The sequence below is a fragment of the Podarcis erhardii genome, assembly GCF_964252035.2.
Source record: "Podarcis erhardii genome assembly, chromosome: 15".
Classification (NCBI taxonomy): domain Eukaryota; kingdom Metazoa; phylum Chordata; class Lepidosauria; order Squamata; family Lacertidae; genus Podarcis; species Podarcis erhardii.
The window spans coordinates 15,652,880-15,666,601 of record NC_138505.1 but is presented as its reverse complement, the minus strand read 5'-3'; the positions used below and the strand labels follow the sequence as shown (position 1 = coordinate 15,666,601).

Genomic DNA, 13,722 nt, shown 5'->3' with positions numbered 1-13,722 from the left:
ACGTGGAGTCTGGCAGGGCATCGATGGGCACTGCCACCCAGTTGACCTCCTCTTTCCACCCACCATCCTCTCCTTGTCTTTTCACTGACAGGAAATAGATAATGGCTAGAACAGCACAATCTCAACAGGTGCCAATGGCCTTCAGACTTCACTTCCATTTTCTTAAAGAGGCATAGTGATGACTGGTGGATTGAGCCTTAATACAAACACATCTCCTTCAGCAGACTCTCGGTGTCATTTCACCAGCAAGATTATTTTTAAATATCAGTTCCATATTCTCATCAATGTTTTATGTCTTTTAATTTTTTTAAAAACCAATGCTTTTAATAACCTCTTTGTGCAACAGAGCTAAAAAAGAAAAGGAAGTAATTAAGGACAAATATAAACATTGAAAAAACAAACCCAACTGTGGTCTTTCCTGGTGGGTGCCATTTTAGCAACTGCCTTTGTTTCCCCTGATCTTTCATAAAAACACTTTTAATATTGCGGAGGTAATTGTGCAAGAGGGACGCGGGTGGCGCTGTGGTCTAAACCACTGAGCCTTGGGCTTGCTGATCAAAAGGTCAGCGGTTCGAATCCCTGCGACAGGGTGAGCGCCCGTTGGTCCCTGCTCCTGCCAACCTAGCAGTTCGAAAGCATGCCAAAAAATAGTGCAAGTAGATTAATAGGCACCGCTCCGGCGGGTAGGTAAACGGCATTTCCATGCGCTGCCCTGGTGTTGGTGTTCCATTGTGCCAGAAGCGGCTTAGTCATGCTGGCCACATGACCCGGAAAAACTGTCTGCGGAGCAGACAAATGCTGGCTCCCTCGGCCTGTAAAGCGAGATGAGACCTGCAACCCCAGAGTCGTTCGCAACTAGACATAACTGTCAGGGGTCCCTTTACCTTTTAATTGTGCACGAGCGCTTAGATTGGATGTGCGCTTTAGTGCAAAGTTAAAAGTATTTAGGCTTCAGTCCTAAGGTGTGGGAGTCCCAAAGGCAGGTGAATTGCCTCATCCAAAGCCTTTTTGGGCTCCATCGTTGTTTTGACGGCGTAGATCATGGAGCATTGTGGGAGCCACACGGACACACCAAGCACCCCATTCCAAGTGTAGAAAGCCCATTGGAATTCTACACATGGCTTTCAACAGGAGAGCAATGACATCTGGATAATGCTATGCATTTAGAAAGACTCATTAGACCCATAAATCTCGAGAGAGGTGGGTGTGGTGTCCCAAAGATGCTCGTCCGGCTCTTCTGGAGTAAAGAGCTTGCGTGGAAACCCCCTGGCATTTATTCTGCTCCTTCAGTAGTCAAAGACAACCAAGTTCTGGAAAAGATGGGGACACTGCATGCAAACAACACCTTCAAAACAATGTTTTTCTCCAGTTAAATATTTACCATTGTATAGGGATAGTTACACAGCACGAACAGGAGTCTGTGTGATGTCTATCTGGTGGTGGAACCATTTTGGAAAGTCAGTGCTTGACGCAGAGGTAGGAAATAGGCATACACCCAATTATTTTAATGGTTTGTCTCATGGGAAACTCTGATAAACTTCAATCTGAGGGGAAGTCCAGAGCCCTCTCGTGCAACACAGTCCCCAGGCGTACAAAAGAAAGACTAGAACAAAGTATACGAAGTATAGAATCAACTGTATTCCCCTTTGTGCTAAATGTACATGGGTTGGACTTTTTCGTTTGTTTGTTCATAATCATCTTTTATCAGTAACACTTTACAATAACATTGAAGAATACAGGAATTTTACAGGGTAAATATGCAGAATCACAGTTTATCCCCCCCAACCCCACCCCAGAAAAACCAAACAAACAGGAAAGGTAATTTCCCCCCCTTTGTCGTTTAAAAAAAGTCATCAATTACAAAATAAATCAAGTCAAATTAAAACTGATTTCCACCCCAAATGGAATGCCATTAAAAAAATGGGGAAAAAATGTCAGGAATTTCATTGTCAAAAGGAACTGATCTCCCCCACCCCACCCCAAATTATTTTTATTATCACCATTATTAGTATTTTTTATTTATTTAAAAAAGAGGGTTTTGGATCTGAGGGTGTTTTTGCCTATGGAGTTTCTGACCTTCTGCATGTTCCCCTCCCCAGATAAAAATAAAATATTAATAATGTACAAATAAATTTACATTTGGTAATAATGCTCATTACACTCTCGTAGAACTGGGCAGGTGGGCCCCGCCTGAGAAACAGCTGAGGATTGTGGGGAGGGAAAAAATTAAAAATAAAACAAAAACTAATGGCTGATTCTCCCCCCCCCCGACACACAGAACCCCCCCCGCCAATCCCCAGATGGGTTTGGTTGGCTTTGGATTGGGGGTGGGGTCCAGAGATGGCCACCTAGAATAACCACAAAAGGAACACAACTCCCCTCCCAATCAGTCGGAAGCAATTCAAATGGACAAATGGAGGCCAGTGTCTCCCCCACAACCTGCAGAAGCCCAAAGGTATCTTAGGATCAAGGAGTGGCAAACACCGCTCAAGAACTGTGAGTGGGCACATGTCCGTGTGTGGCTGGGGCGCCCCCAGTTTCTGATTGAGCAGGCAAGCGCTGAACCAAGAGAGCAGCTGGGGAGGGGGCTGTTTTGCTTTGCTGGCCCTACAGAGCAACTAAAGGGTTGCCCTGTTATCTGAACACACTAAAAAGACCGGATGCAGGCTTCCCCCCCTTCCTATTACACAGAATTCTTCCTCAGATTCTGGACATACAGGTGGCAGCTTCACCGACTCCGGAAATGAAAACAATATGTTGCATGCAATGCACCCATACACAGTGGCAGATTTATGGTCCACAGGACCCTTTTGGAGGACCCTACATTTTGCCTAAATCAATGTGACTGTGCCTGAAAATATGAGAGAGCTACATGCATAAGAACGAGCTTGCAAACAATGAAATAAACATTAAAGAATCAACAAGGCTGGTCACAGGAAGCTGGGTGTGGAGCTTTGTTACTGTAGTGTAGCCTTTAAGGAAACAGTTCTGAGCATGCTCTGAGCAGAAAGAGCTCCGAGCTCTGGGACAACCAGGCTGGACTGCTATCAGGACAAGAGGGATGAAGGGGAAACTACACAAGCAGGTCTCAGAGCCAGTAGCACCACTGACACACATTTAATATCAATTTGTTTTTCTGCCTAGAGACAGATGGGTGGGACTTCTTTGCCACAGTGCTACTTTTGGACTGAGTGGTGCAGATAACTGTTTGGCCAGAGAACAAATGATATTTGGGTGAAATCTTTTTCTGAAAAATGCTTGATATTTCATGTGGTCAGGCTAAGACCTGGTTGTCCTACTGGACCAGCCAACACTGACATTAATAGGGAGTAGAAACAGCACAACAAACTAAAAAACTAGAGTCACTGACGTCACATTTCAAAGGTTTCCCCTCAGTTAACAACATCGACTGATAACTTGGGGAGTCCCCTCAGCCTCGTGGGGCCCTAATTCTGTACATAAATCTGCCACTGGTTATACATTTGTCATATTCAAGAGCAGACCCATTGAAATTAATGGACATGATTAACAGAGGTCCATGAATTTAAGCTGGTTGACTCTTGGACTTTAGTTGGATACAGCCCATAAAAAGGGGAGAACTCCAGGTTTTGTCCCAGGAAGCTGTGTTCCCCACCCTCTTCTCACACGAGGAAGAGTTCTGTATAGTTCAAAAATTTCCATCCTGGGTTATTTGACAAAATTAGAAGTTGCTTTGCATGTGGCACACTCTCTGTAGTCATGGAAACATCCAGCCAAGAAGCCCTGAGCCACCCCTGGAAGCTTTGCAAAGTCCTCCATTTTTTTAAGGGAAGCACCCAGTGCTACTGTCTCCCTCTCCAAGCCTCTTCCACCACTCTCTCTTCCTCACCCTCTCAGCTTCACTGCCGGAAAGGCGCCTCTAGAACCTGCATCTTTTAAGCCGGACACATGTATGGCATTTGTGGCCCCTGGCCCAACAGTTGGGGGTTGTGACTCACCAGCTGAATGTTGAATGGCCATCTGTCAGGGATCCTTTAGCTGCAATTCCTGCATTGCAAGGGGGTTGGACTAGATGACCCTTGGGAACCCTTGCAACTCTACAATTATACGGCCAATAGCCTCTCCCCAAATTATCCCTCACTTTCCTTAAACACTCTTCATACCGTCTGCAAAGGGGAAACCTCAGGGCTCTTGCCCTAACACACTTGCCTGCCTGAGGATGTCCCCTGCCACCCCACGTTCAGAACCTGACCAGATCTGACTCCCAGCGTTGGCAATGGGGTAGAACCTCCCTTGGCACCGGAGGGCATCAAGCTACCTTAGCGGGTGCAGGCCAGGCCTCATGATTCACAGGCACCTCCACCCTCTGGCACAGAACAAGGTTTCTGCTGCCCCCTTGATGTAGCCCAGCAGAAAACTCTGTATGGGGAAGCGGGGAAGGTCCGTCCACTACAAGACTGGGTTCAATTTGGCTAATGAGCTACATTCAAGGACAGGATCACTGAACAATTTTTATAGCACCAAGAGACCGCCAGGCACTGGACACCCACCCACTCTCTCACAAACACACACACACACACACACACACACACACACTCACCAAGGAGAGGATCTGCTACCTCAGGAAGTCGTCCCCCCCCCCCCCAGCAAGGGCAGGAGCTGAGAGGTGAAGGGCTGTTGCTCCAGCCTGTGGAAGCTCACTAGCCCAGGGCCAGCCCAAGTTGCCCCTTCCCCACGTCACCTACAGAGGTCAACTGGACCAGCAGCTGAATTTTCCTTCAACACTGGCAATGGGGCAATGCCCTCTATGACACCAGAGTAGTTTTGCCAAACTAGTTGTGTGAGGTGCACAGAGTTCTGACCTCCGACGGGGTGGGGTGTTGCCCCCTGCCAGCATCAGCTGCCTGAGGCAGTTGCTCCACTCCTGGTGTCCAGAGCCCCTGTGCCCTCACCTAGGTGGCACTGGGTGCCTGGCATTGCTGATTGTCCCAAAGGGAAAGGCCTTCACTTGGTGCCAGTTGTAAGAGGCTGAGGTATTCTTTCCTGCAGCCAACACTCATGAAGCAGCAGCTCTTGTGCTGCCTTTCGTTTGCAGGTTAAGGGGCCCGCATTTAATGATGCCTGTAAACTCATTGAAAGCAAGTTATGTCATAACTAGGCCTCAAATGAATGTGGAAGGGGTAGGGTGGGGGTGGGAAATCCCCAGAGCTGAATTTGCTTGCAACGTTTTTAATTAACAGCCTCTGTGTTTATTTCCTCAGCTCCAATCACAGGTGACATGGCATTTAGGGTTTTTAAAGCATCACTGGGAAGAGCAAACCTTTTAACCCACTTGCATTAAAATCCATCGGCAAGATGGAAAAGTTTGAAAAGCATCCTACCCAGCTGGACTTGGAAAAGTGAAATTTCAAAATATTTTAAGACGTTAAGATTAATCCGGATCTAAAATGCTGCCAAATTTTTGAGATGAATGCAGGTTCTCCTTTCGAATCTCAGTAGCTCTTTTTATACACACCAGAGGTTAAAGCACAACTATTCCCAGTTGCTTACCGTACATGCCTACTCAGAATTAAGTTCCATTGAGTTCAATGGACTTACTCCCAGTTAAGTGAGTATAGTATTGCAGCTGTGACAAAGCCTCCTGGATACCATACAGGGCAGGTCTCCTTGCCACTCAATGGGTCATGCAGCAGGGAGAGCTGCCTCCAAGCGCCCCCCCCCAACCTCCTGCTGTTGCAGTGGTGCAAAACTGCATTGCAAAATGGCAAAGATCTGCATTGGTGGAAAATCCTCCCTTGCATCCATCCCAGGCCCCAATTAAGTTCTGCAAAGTCATGCCTAACAGTTGTTTAAAGGCTGTTAAAGCCTCACCCCCAAATACTTTTCACTGAGCTGGGCTGTCACCTAAGCCCAGATGGTGACAAAACAATTGTACGGAGGGAGGGGGCAAACCAATCCATTTTAGTGCTTCTCACTTCCTCAATTTTCCATTATTAAATCCAGTCCTCCACATTTCAATACCAGTTTGCGATTTCCCCCTAAGTCCTTACAAAAACCCACCATTTCAGTGTGGATTTTCCCTACCTTTTCATCTGCAATTTTTCCTAGTAAACATTTTGAGAAGCAATTCCCATATGTGTTTTTGTGTGCTATTTCCACCAATATATCCATTTTTTCCACACATCGCCTGCCTAGAGAACTCAATTGCAAAGTTCGGAGAAGTGAGAATTTCGAAGGAGGGCTGCCGTCTATTGGTTCAGATTGTTTCAGAAAAGTGCAAACTGAGGAAGGGCTTGCCTTTAAATGCAAACTCTGTAGAATTTCTCCCCTACCCCAAATTTCAGGGGGCCGGCTGTGGCGGCAGGAGTGGCAGGCCAGGAAGAGGGGTGAGGAGCAAGGTGATGGTTTTGCTCTGATCAGGCTGCATTGGGGGCCCTGGGTCCAGTTCTGGGTTCATTTTAAGGAGGGCACTGACCAACTGGAGGGTGGCCAGGATCACAAGTGGCCTGGAGATAACTGATCCCTTCCACAGACCCTTCTCCGACTTGCATTATTCCAGATTCAATTTTGGGAGCAGTTTGAGCTTGGAGCTCCTTTATCAGGGACAAAGAGTCTCAGTTGCTATGTAAGGCAGCAGGGAGGCAAATGTCACAATAAGTCCTGGCTCTTCCTGCAAAGGTAAATCACTGAAGATTCATGCAAAACGTGTTACAAACTTTTAATGTTTTGGGCTGGGGGAGGGACTGCCCTTTTTGGTGTTGAAAGAAAGGCTTGGGAGAAGAGGATGTATTTGAAAGAGGCAATGCTTCCTGCAGCTGGGGCAGCAACAAGGCCACTTGTCTGTTTCCATGCCCTGGGCCGCAGCAGAGAGCCCAGTCTATGAGCTAGGCCACGGACAAGGAGTCTAGTTTTGCCCTCCTCTCCCTCTTCCCTGCTAAGTCCCTACAAGGGCAACACTGAGACTTAAGAGGAGGAAGAAGCTGACAGCCAGGACCACCCCACACAGACTAGTTGCTGTAACGAAGAAGGCAGGTGGGGGGGGGCTGCCCCACTCACCCTAATGGACCTTGCCCTGGGAAAGCAGATGGGTGGTGAGGACACTGTTGAGGTGTCCCCTCCACCCCCCGGAGCTGACCTGGCTTGCCTCTCTGCCCCTTAAACGTCCTCAATGGTCACCCCAAACACTCCCTCTCAAAGGGCCACTCGGCACCCAACACACCCAGAGGAAATATTGCCGTCTTGGAATAAGCCGTCATCCCTCATCTATACCCTCAAAGCTCACCTGGGGAGGAAAGGTCCATCTCCACAACGCCCCTAGGATCTGAACGGTGGAGCTCCCCAGCCCTGACCTTGGGCAAATGTAGGAACTGGCCATTTGCTGCCATCGCAGACCCTTCCATCTGACTCCTGGAGCCAAGAGCCTTTCCCTGACCCTTCCTTCAAACGGCCGCCTTTAAACTCTCCATATATTATGTATACTTTTTATATCTTATATATCTCTATATATATCTTTATATATATATCTTTGTGTATTTATAGATAGACAGATAGATCGAACTCTGCACAGAGTTATCTATGGCTTCCTCTTGACTTGTCTCCCTCCTTTCTTTTTTTTTGGAAGAACTGGGAAGGCAGCCGAAGGGCGGGGAGGGAAGAGACACTGGAGCCCCAGCTGCGCCCATGCGCTCTGCACGCGCTCACCACTTGCACCACACACGGACACGTCCTCGCCCTCCTCCCACTGGCCATTGCGCCCTTTGGAGAAACTGCCAGGGTCCGCTTGCGGCTTGGATGCAAAGGGATGTCCTTGCTGCTGCTGTTGCTGCTGCATCTGGCTCCACACACACTTTTTTTCTCGACACCCGGCCCCGACAAACGACATAAAACTAAAAGTCAGCCCAAGTTTCACATGCTTGTAACACAGTTTAAAGAAAGACCACAATATAGTAGCACCTTGATCCAAGGGAGAGTGAAAAGGGGAGGGGGAGGTATGGAAGGTATTGAAGGTTGGTTCATTTGGACCCCTGCAAAACAAAACCCCCGGGAGATACTTGATCCACCCCCCTCCACACGCAAACACACACACACAATGCAGCTGCACCCCAAAGCTGCGCTCCACTGCATTGATTTATGGGTGTCAAACACCACCTCAATTTTACTCCCTCTTTTTATTACAAGACAGGCTAGGTGTTGGCTGTTGGGGAAGGAGGGAGTCCTCAGCCCAACAGCGCAAGCAAAATCCACGTCACCTGCTTCTTTTCTTATAATTAGTAGTTTTTCTTTTTAAAAATCTTTTTGTTTTATTCCACACATTTCCAAGACTCTGACACATTAACGAAGAGAGAGAGAAAGAGAGAGAGAGAGAAAGAAATGATAGAAAGGACAGACCCCTTTGCTTGAGATAATTCCAAGAGAGAGGAGGAGGTGGAGTAGGGGTTGTTTTTGGCCGCTGTGGGTCCTCTCTGCCCCCCAGTTCAGTTATAGGGTTCTGTAGAGTTGTGAGCTCCAGCTAGGCATCTCTGTTTCAGAGCGTGGTGCTGGGGTGGGGTGGGGTGAGGAAAGACGGGTGGGCCCCAGTTTTTTGTTTTCCACACCAAAAGCCCCTCAACAAAGAGAGGGGCAAAGACTCTCTTGCAGACAGATCACAAAGCAGCATTCTGGCTCCAACCTCACCTGGGAAGCTTGAAATCCCCCCCCCCCTTTTAATTCTCCTCCTTCCCAGCGTCCCTCTCTTCAGGCCAACGCTGCCTCCCTTCACCTCGGCCACTGTGGCTTCCCTTCCCCCTCAGTTTGCCTAAGGGGAAAAAACAGCAACCCTGCAGGGTTGGATGGCCAGGGTGGAAAAGGAGGTGGGGAGGGAGGGAGACCCTGCAACCTTCTTGCTGTGGTTCCTTTGTGTGTTTTGTGTTTTCGGGTTTTTTGCGAGGAGGGAAGGGCTTAAAGTAAACAAGGGATGAGCAAACCCAAGAGGAGCGGGTGGAGGTGGCCACTGGAGGGCGCCATCAGCTGGCCTCTCGGATGCGGAAGAAGGGGAAGAATGCGCTTGGGTGGTCTCCTCTCCAGAAAGTTTGGGTGCGTGTAGGTCTGGGTGGCTCCACTGCGTGCGCCGGCTGGGTGTCGGTCTCTCTGGCGCACGCAGGGGCTGGGGGGCTGGGAGGGGGGAATCAGACATAATATTCCTTGTCTTTGTTCTTCTTGCTCTTGCTGGGCGTTTTGGCAGCAGCGGCTGGCTTCTCCTTGACCACCGTGCCGTTGCTCTGGGCCGAGTTACTGATGTAGTTCCGGCTTTGGTCCACCTGGTAGGAGCCTTCGTCCCGGTTGCGGTATTTGTACATGGCGTAGAGGAGGATGAGGATGCAGAGGGCCGCGGCCGCCACGATCCCGACCACCATGCCGGTGGTGCTGCTGGACTCCCGGATGACCTCCACGGCACCGGGGGGCCCCCTCTCCCCGGGGCCGGTGGGGTTAGCTGTGGGCAGATTGTGGAAATTGGGGGAAGAGGTTATACCTGGGTACTTAAGCCTGTTTAGCTTGTCGGGCTCAAAGGAGGTGGAGAGTGGGGGGTACTGTTTTGGCTGGGGGTTGAGGGGCTCCCGGTTGTTCATTTTGCCGGCGGGAATGTTACGGACCAGATTGGGAGAGGTTGTGGAGGTCAGGAGGTCGGGGACGGAGGGCGAAGCCGGCAGTCCTGTCCTAAGGTTGGGGCGGTATCCTTGGGCCTTTTTGGAAGCTCCTTCCGGCCGGCCTATTAGGGTCCTATCCGTGACCAGGGGGAAGGTGGTATAAAAATCTTCGTCGTCAGTAGGGGGCAGGCTGGAGTCGAAAACCTCGCCCGAGGCATAGCCGGAGGCCTCGATCCCTTCTTCGCAGTCGCTGTCGTCTTGGTCGGCCAGACAGGGGGGCCTTGGATGGGATGGTGGGGAAAGGGTGTCTTTGGTGGTCTCGACTACGGTTAGGAAGGGGCCAAAGGTGGGAGGCGGGGGGATGAATGGAGACCGGGTGGCAATTGGAGGGGTGTCTAGGGAGTCTTCTGTTATTATGGGCAATACTAATTCACCTCCTAGAACAGAGAGAAAAGGGGGAGAGACAGAAGAGGGGAGAGCGGGTTAGTGACCTCGCAGGCACTCTGCCCCCTTGACACAAGACAACTCAAGCCACGAGAGTTATAGCTAGCCAAACCCCTCCGTCTCCATCCCTGGCCACTAAACTGTCCTGTTTCTTTCCTCCTCTCTCTGTCCTTTGCAACACATTAGTCTAGAGAAATCATAATCAAAGGAAGAAGGAAAAAAAAAGAATTAAAAAAGTCATTTAATGCGCAAAAAATTAAACAGATAAAACAGCAGAATTAAGAGCAATAAAACCCTCGGCTGTCTGGCTGGCTTCCCATCCTCTCCTGCTAAAACACTAATATTGCCTTTTCTTGCCTCTTCCTCTTTTCCCTTTCTGTTTGTTTTTAAAAATAAGAGAGCAAACCACGGAATTCAGTCAACTTACATCAACAAATAGGCCGTGTGATATTAGCATGAAGAAAAAAAATTACAAAAAAGAAAACTAGGTAAGAATGTTTTTTGGAGAAAAAACAACTTTTTTTCTTTTCTTTTCTTTAAACATCTTTCTCTGCATCTTGCTTTTTTTTTTAATGTCTCTTTCTCGCTAGATTCATTTCTGTTCTTTTCTTTCCATGACTGCATCATTTCAAATCTTCCCTTCCCCACCCACATCCCCATCCCAAAACAGTAGCACCTTTGCCCCTTTCTTGGGGTGTCCCAATTGCCCCCCTCCCCACCAGCAGCACTCAGAACCAATGGTCCATTCTGAATTCGCCAGGGAGCCTGAAACTCTAGCTCCTCGGCCCTTTCCAAATTGGGAGTGCAGAGAGGGTACCTATTTAGTCATAAATCAAAATGGCTTGTGGTATCAAGCAGAAGGGAGTTTTCTGCCACTGGGATTGGGTAAGAGACAAATCTCTGAATAGGCATCCTTCAAAGCCCCAGGAATCCTGTCTGCCTGTCCCCCCCCCCAAATCACTGTTTTTACCCTGCTCCCCTCTCAGAACTGACCCCCAACCCCCCTCTCCCAGGCCTGACTTGAATGAGGGCACCACCTGTCTGGAATGCTTGGGAGACAAAAGCACCTCTGACCATGTGCAAAATATGTCAGCTGGGGAGGAGGGAGAAAGGGTGACAAAAAGAAGTGTCAAGTTCCACCCTATCTGAACACCCAGGACCCTGATGCATGGGGAGACGGTTTCTCAGGTGAGCTGGGGGAAAGAGAAGAGTCCAGGGTTGGGGAGCATGGTCCCTGCACAACTATCAAGTGCCCTAGGCAGGGAAAGGTTGGCAGCATGGATGGAGGGTGTGCAGAAGGAGCTTCTTCAAAGATGCAGGTAAAAAACACAAAAAACACCCCCACACCCCTGAACGGAATTGTGGGAGATACATGTAGTGTCAACTGTGTGTGTGTGTGTGTGTGTGTGTGTGTGTGTGTGTGAGAGAGAGAGAGAGAGAGAGAGAGAGAGAGAGAGAGAGAGAGAGAGAGAGGAGAGCAACTCAGGCAGGCATGACCAAGTGTATAGCAGGTAGAGATTTGGTCCCCCCACCCCTTTCCATCTGCACACAGGAACACTGCCTTATACTGGCATTGGGGTGGTTATATGCAATTCTGCTTTCAATACTGCTCATGTCTGAGAAAGTTTTGGAGCAGGCTCACTGCTTCGTTTCCAGGGCCCCTCCAGGATGGGCTGTGTTTGTGTGTGTGTTCTGCAACATCAACACAATAATAGTACATTAGCAGTGGATTCATACAGGACCATCCACATACTGTTCTGCTTTATTAGTTGTTCTGTGATGTTTCCCCAGTGCTTTCGCTTTATTGCTGTCTGGAGGGGGAACCCTGGTGCTAAAGCTGAACAGCAGCAGCAAAACCCAGAGCATTTTGTGGTATGACTAGTTGCAGGATTTCAGCAGGACCGTTCAAGATGTGCATTCAAGATGTGGGTAGGTACAAAGGGCCAAAACGGTTGTGAGAATATGCTGTGAGACGGTTGTGAGAATATCCCAGCGGATTTTATGTGTTTTTGGGAGAGGGAGCTTGTGACTCTGAATCCCAGGTTTGGTCACGACTAACTTTTAATTCCTCATCTGCAAAATGGGTCTATTAAGGAGTTCCTTCACATGGTTGCAGGAAGAAGACCAAAGTATGGCAGGCCAGAGGTCAACATGAAAGCATTGAACAGCAGATTGGTTTCAGGAACCCCATTTTTTTTCCTGTGGGTATGCTATCATGATTTCTCAATGCAGTATTTTTCTCTCAACCCTCCACAACCTCAAATTACTCATATGGAATTCAAATTACATGGCCATCCTTTGCATACTTAGCTGAGATTGAGCCCCACCAAACTCAGTGGGGCTTACATGTGAGTACATGAGATTGCACTAACTTAAGGCAGCTTTTCAATACAAAAATGAAATACCCTGCCCTGCTTTGGTAAGGAGGGACCTGCTTGGGCTTGGAAGGGGAGAGCAGGGAACCTGGCAGGGAAACTTGGAAGCTCTTTTGGCAAGCAAGTGAGCTATTAATTCTATCCTCTTCCTCCTCCTGGCCTACGGTGGTGCCCCCCTGTGCAGGAGAAATGGGAAACTGAGGAGGTGAGCTAGGGATGCCAGGCAGGTGGGGGGCAGTGGCAATCTGTAGGAAGGGGAGGGTTGCCAAGGACCCCAGAGAGTGAGAGGGGGCAGAGGCTGAGCGAGGAAGAAAGGCAGGCTAAGCTGGGTGGCTGCGTTAATAGCTGCTGGCGATGGAGAAGCATGTCGGGAAGGGCAGGGATGTGCTCCTGGGAGATAAACCTGGCTATCTAAATGCTAATTCCACCAGGAGACAGCAGAGCTGCTCTGGCTGAGGATGGAGGGATGTTCCCAGCCTACCAAAAGGATGCTGTTGCACTACAGGCTGATGAGGCCAACATGGGCTGGGGAGAAAGAGAGAGAAAAAGGGGCTCCACGCAGTTCTCTGTGCTCACTCACTGGAGGTTTCTCCAGGCAGGAGGCACCCAAGACCCTAAAGGGCACCTGGTTCAAAGCATGGCGGGCTCATCCCATCGTGCCGCCTATTGTAGGATCTATGCTGCCAATGTAAGCACCCCCACCTTTCTGCACCACTAACAATCCAGGCTGGCAGAGGCCGCAGGTGAAGGGGAGCAGAACTGGAATAAACAAACGAATGGCAGGTATGCAAAATAAAGCAAAGGAAAATACACAGGAGCCCCATTGGGAGGGAGGGGCCAGATGAAAGGCATCTCTGGCCCCACAGCTCCTTCCCTTTGCCCTGCTCCAGTGTGAGCCAGAGGCACCTGAGCTGCTCCCTGTCAACAGTATAGCACAATTTCTTGGTGTGATTCTAGATGGAGATCAAATTATACAAGTGTAGAGTTGGAAGGGAAGGAGGACCCTGAGGATCATCTAGTCCAACCCCCTGCAATGCAGGAATATGCAGATACAGGGATCAAACCTGCAATCTTGGTGTTATCAGCAACACGCTCTACCAACTGAGCTATCCAAGCTGACACTTTCAACAGAGAAAATGAAGGCCGATGGCTGGCTATGATGGTCCACAAAGGGCATCTTATGGAGGATCTGTTCTGGGTTGAGAGTGGTGAGGTGGGCTGTGCTCAGTAAGGCACATGGCTTCCTTGCTGATGCCACCCCTCACACAGGACCTTCTGCCTGAGAAGGCTGGCCTGGGACC

At 49.2% G+C, this 13,722-nt stretch overlaps 1 protein-coding gene across 27 annotated transcripts in view; it reads right to left on the bottom strand.

The window, feature by feature from the left end:
- Positions 1 to 1,828: 1,828 nt before the first annotated feature.
- NRXN2 (neurexin 2) overlaps positions 1,829 to 13,722 on the bottom strand; it is a 303,692-nt gene continuing 291,798 nt past the window's right edge. For 18 of the 27 annotated variants that reach the window (XM_081842396.1, XM_081842381.1, XM_081842376.1 and 15 more), the window contains one exon: positions 1,829 to 10,039. In XM_081842396.1, coding sequence (XP_081698522.1) covers positions 9,144 to 10,039 — 896 coding nt within the window. In that variant the 3' untranslated portion in view covers positions 1,829 to 9,143. The remainder of the gene's footprint in view (positions 10,040 to 13,722) is intronic. The other 9 variants (XM_081842385.1, XM_081842384.1, XM_081842390.1 and 6 more) reach the window with 1 other exon arrangement.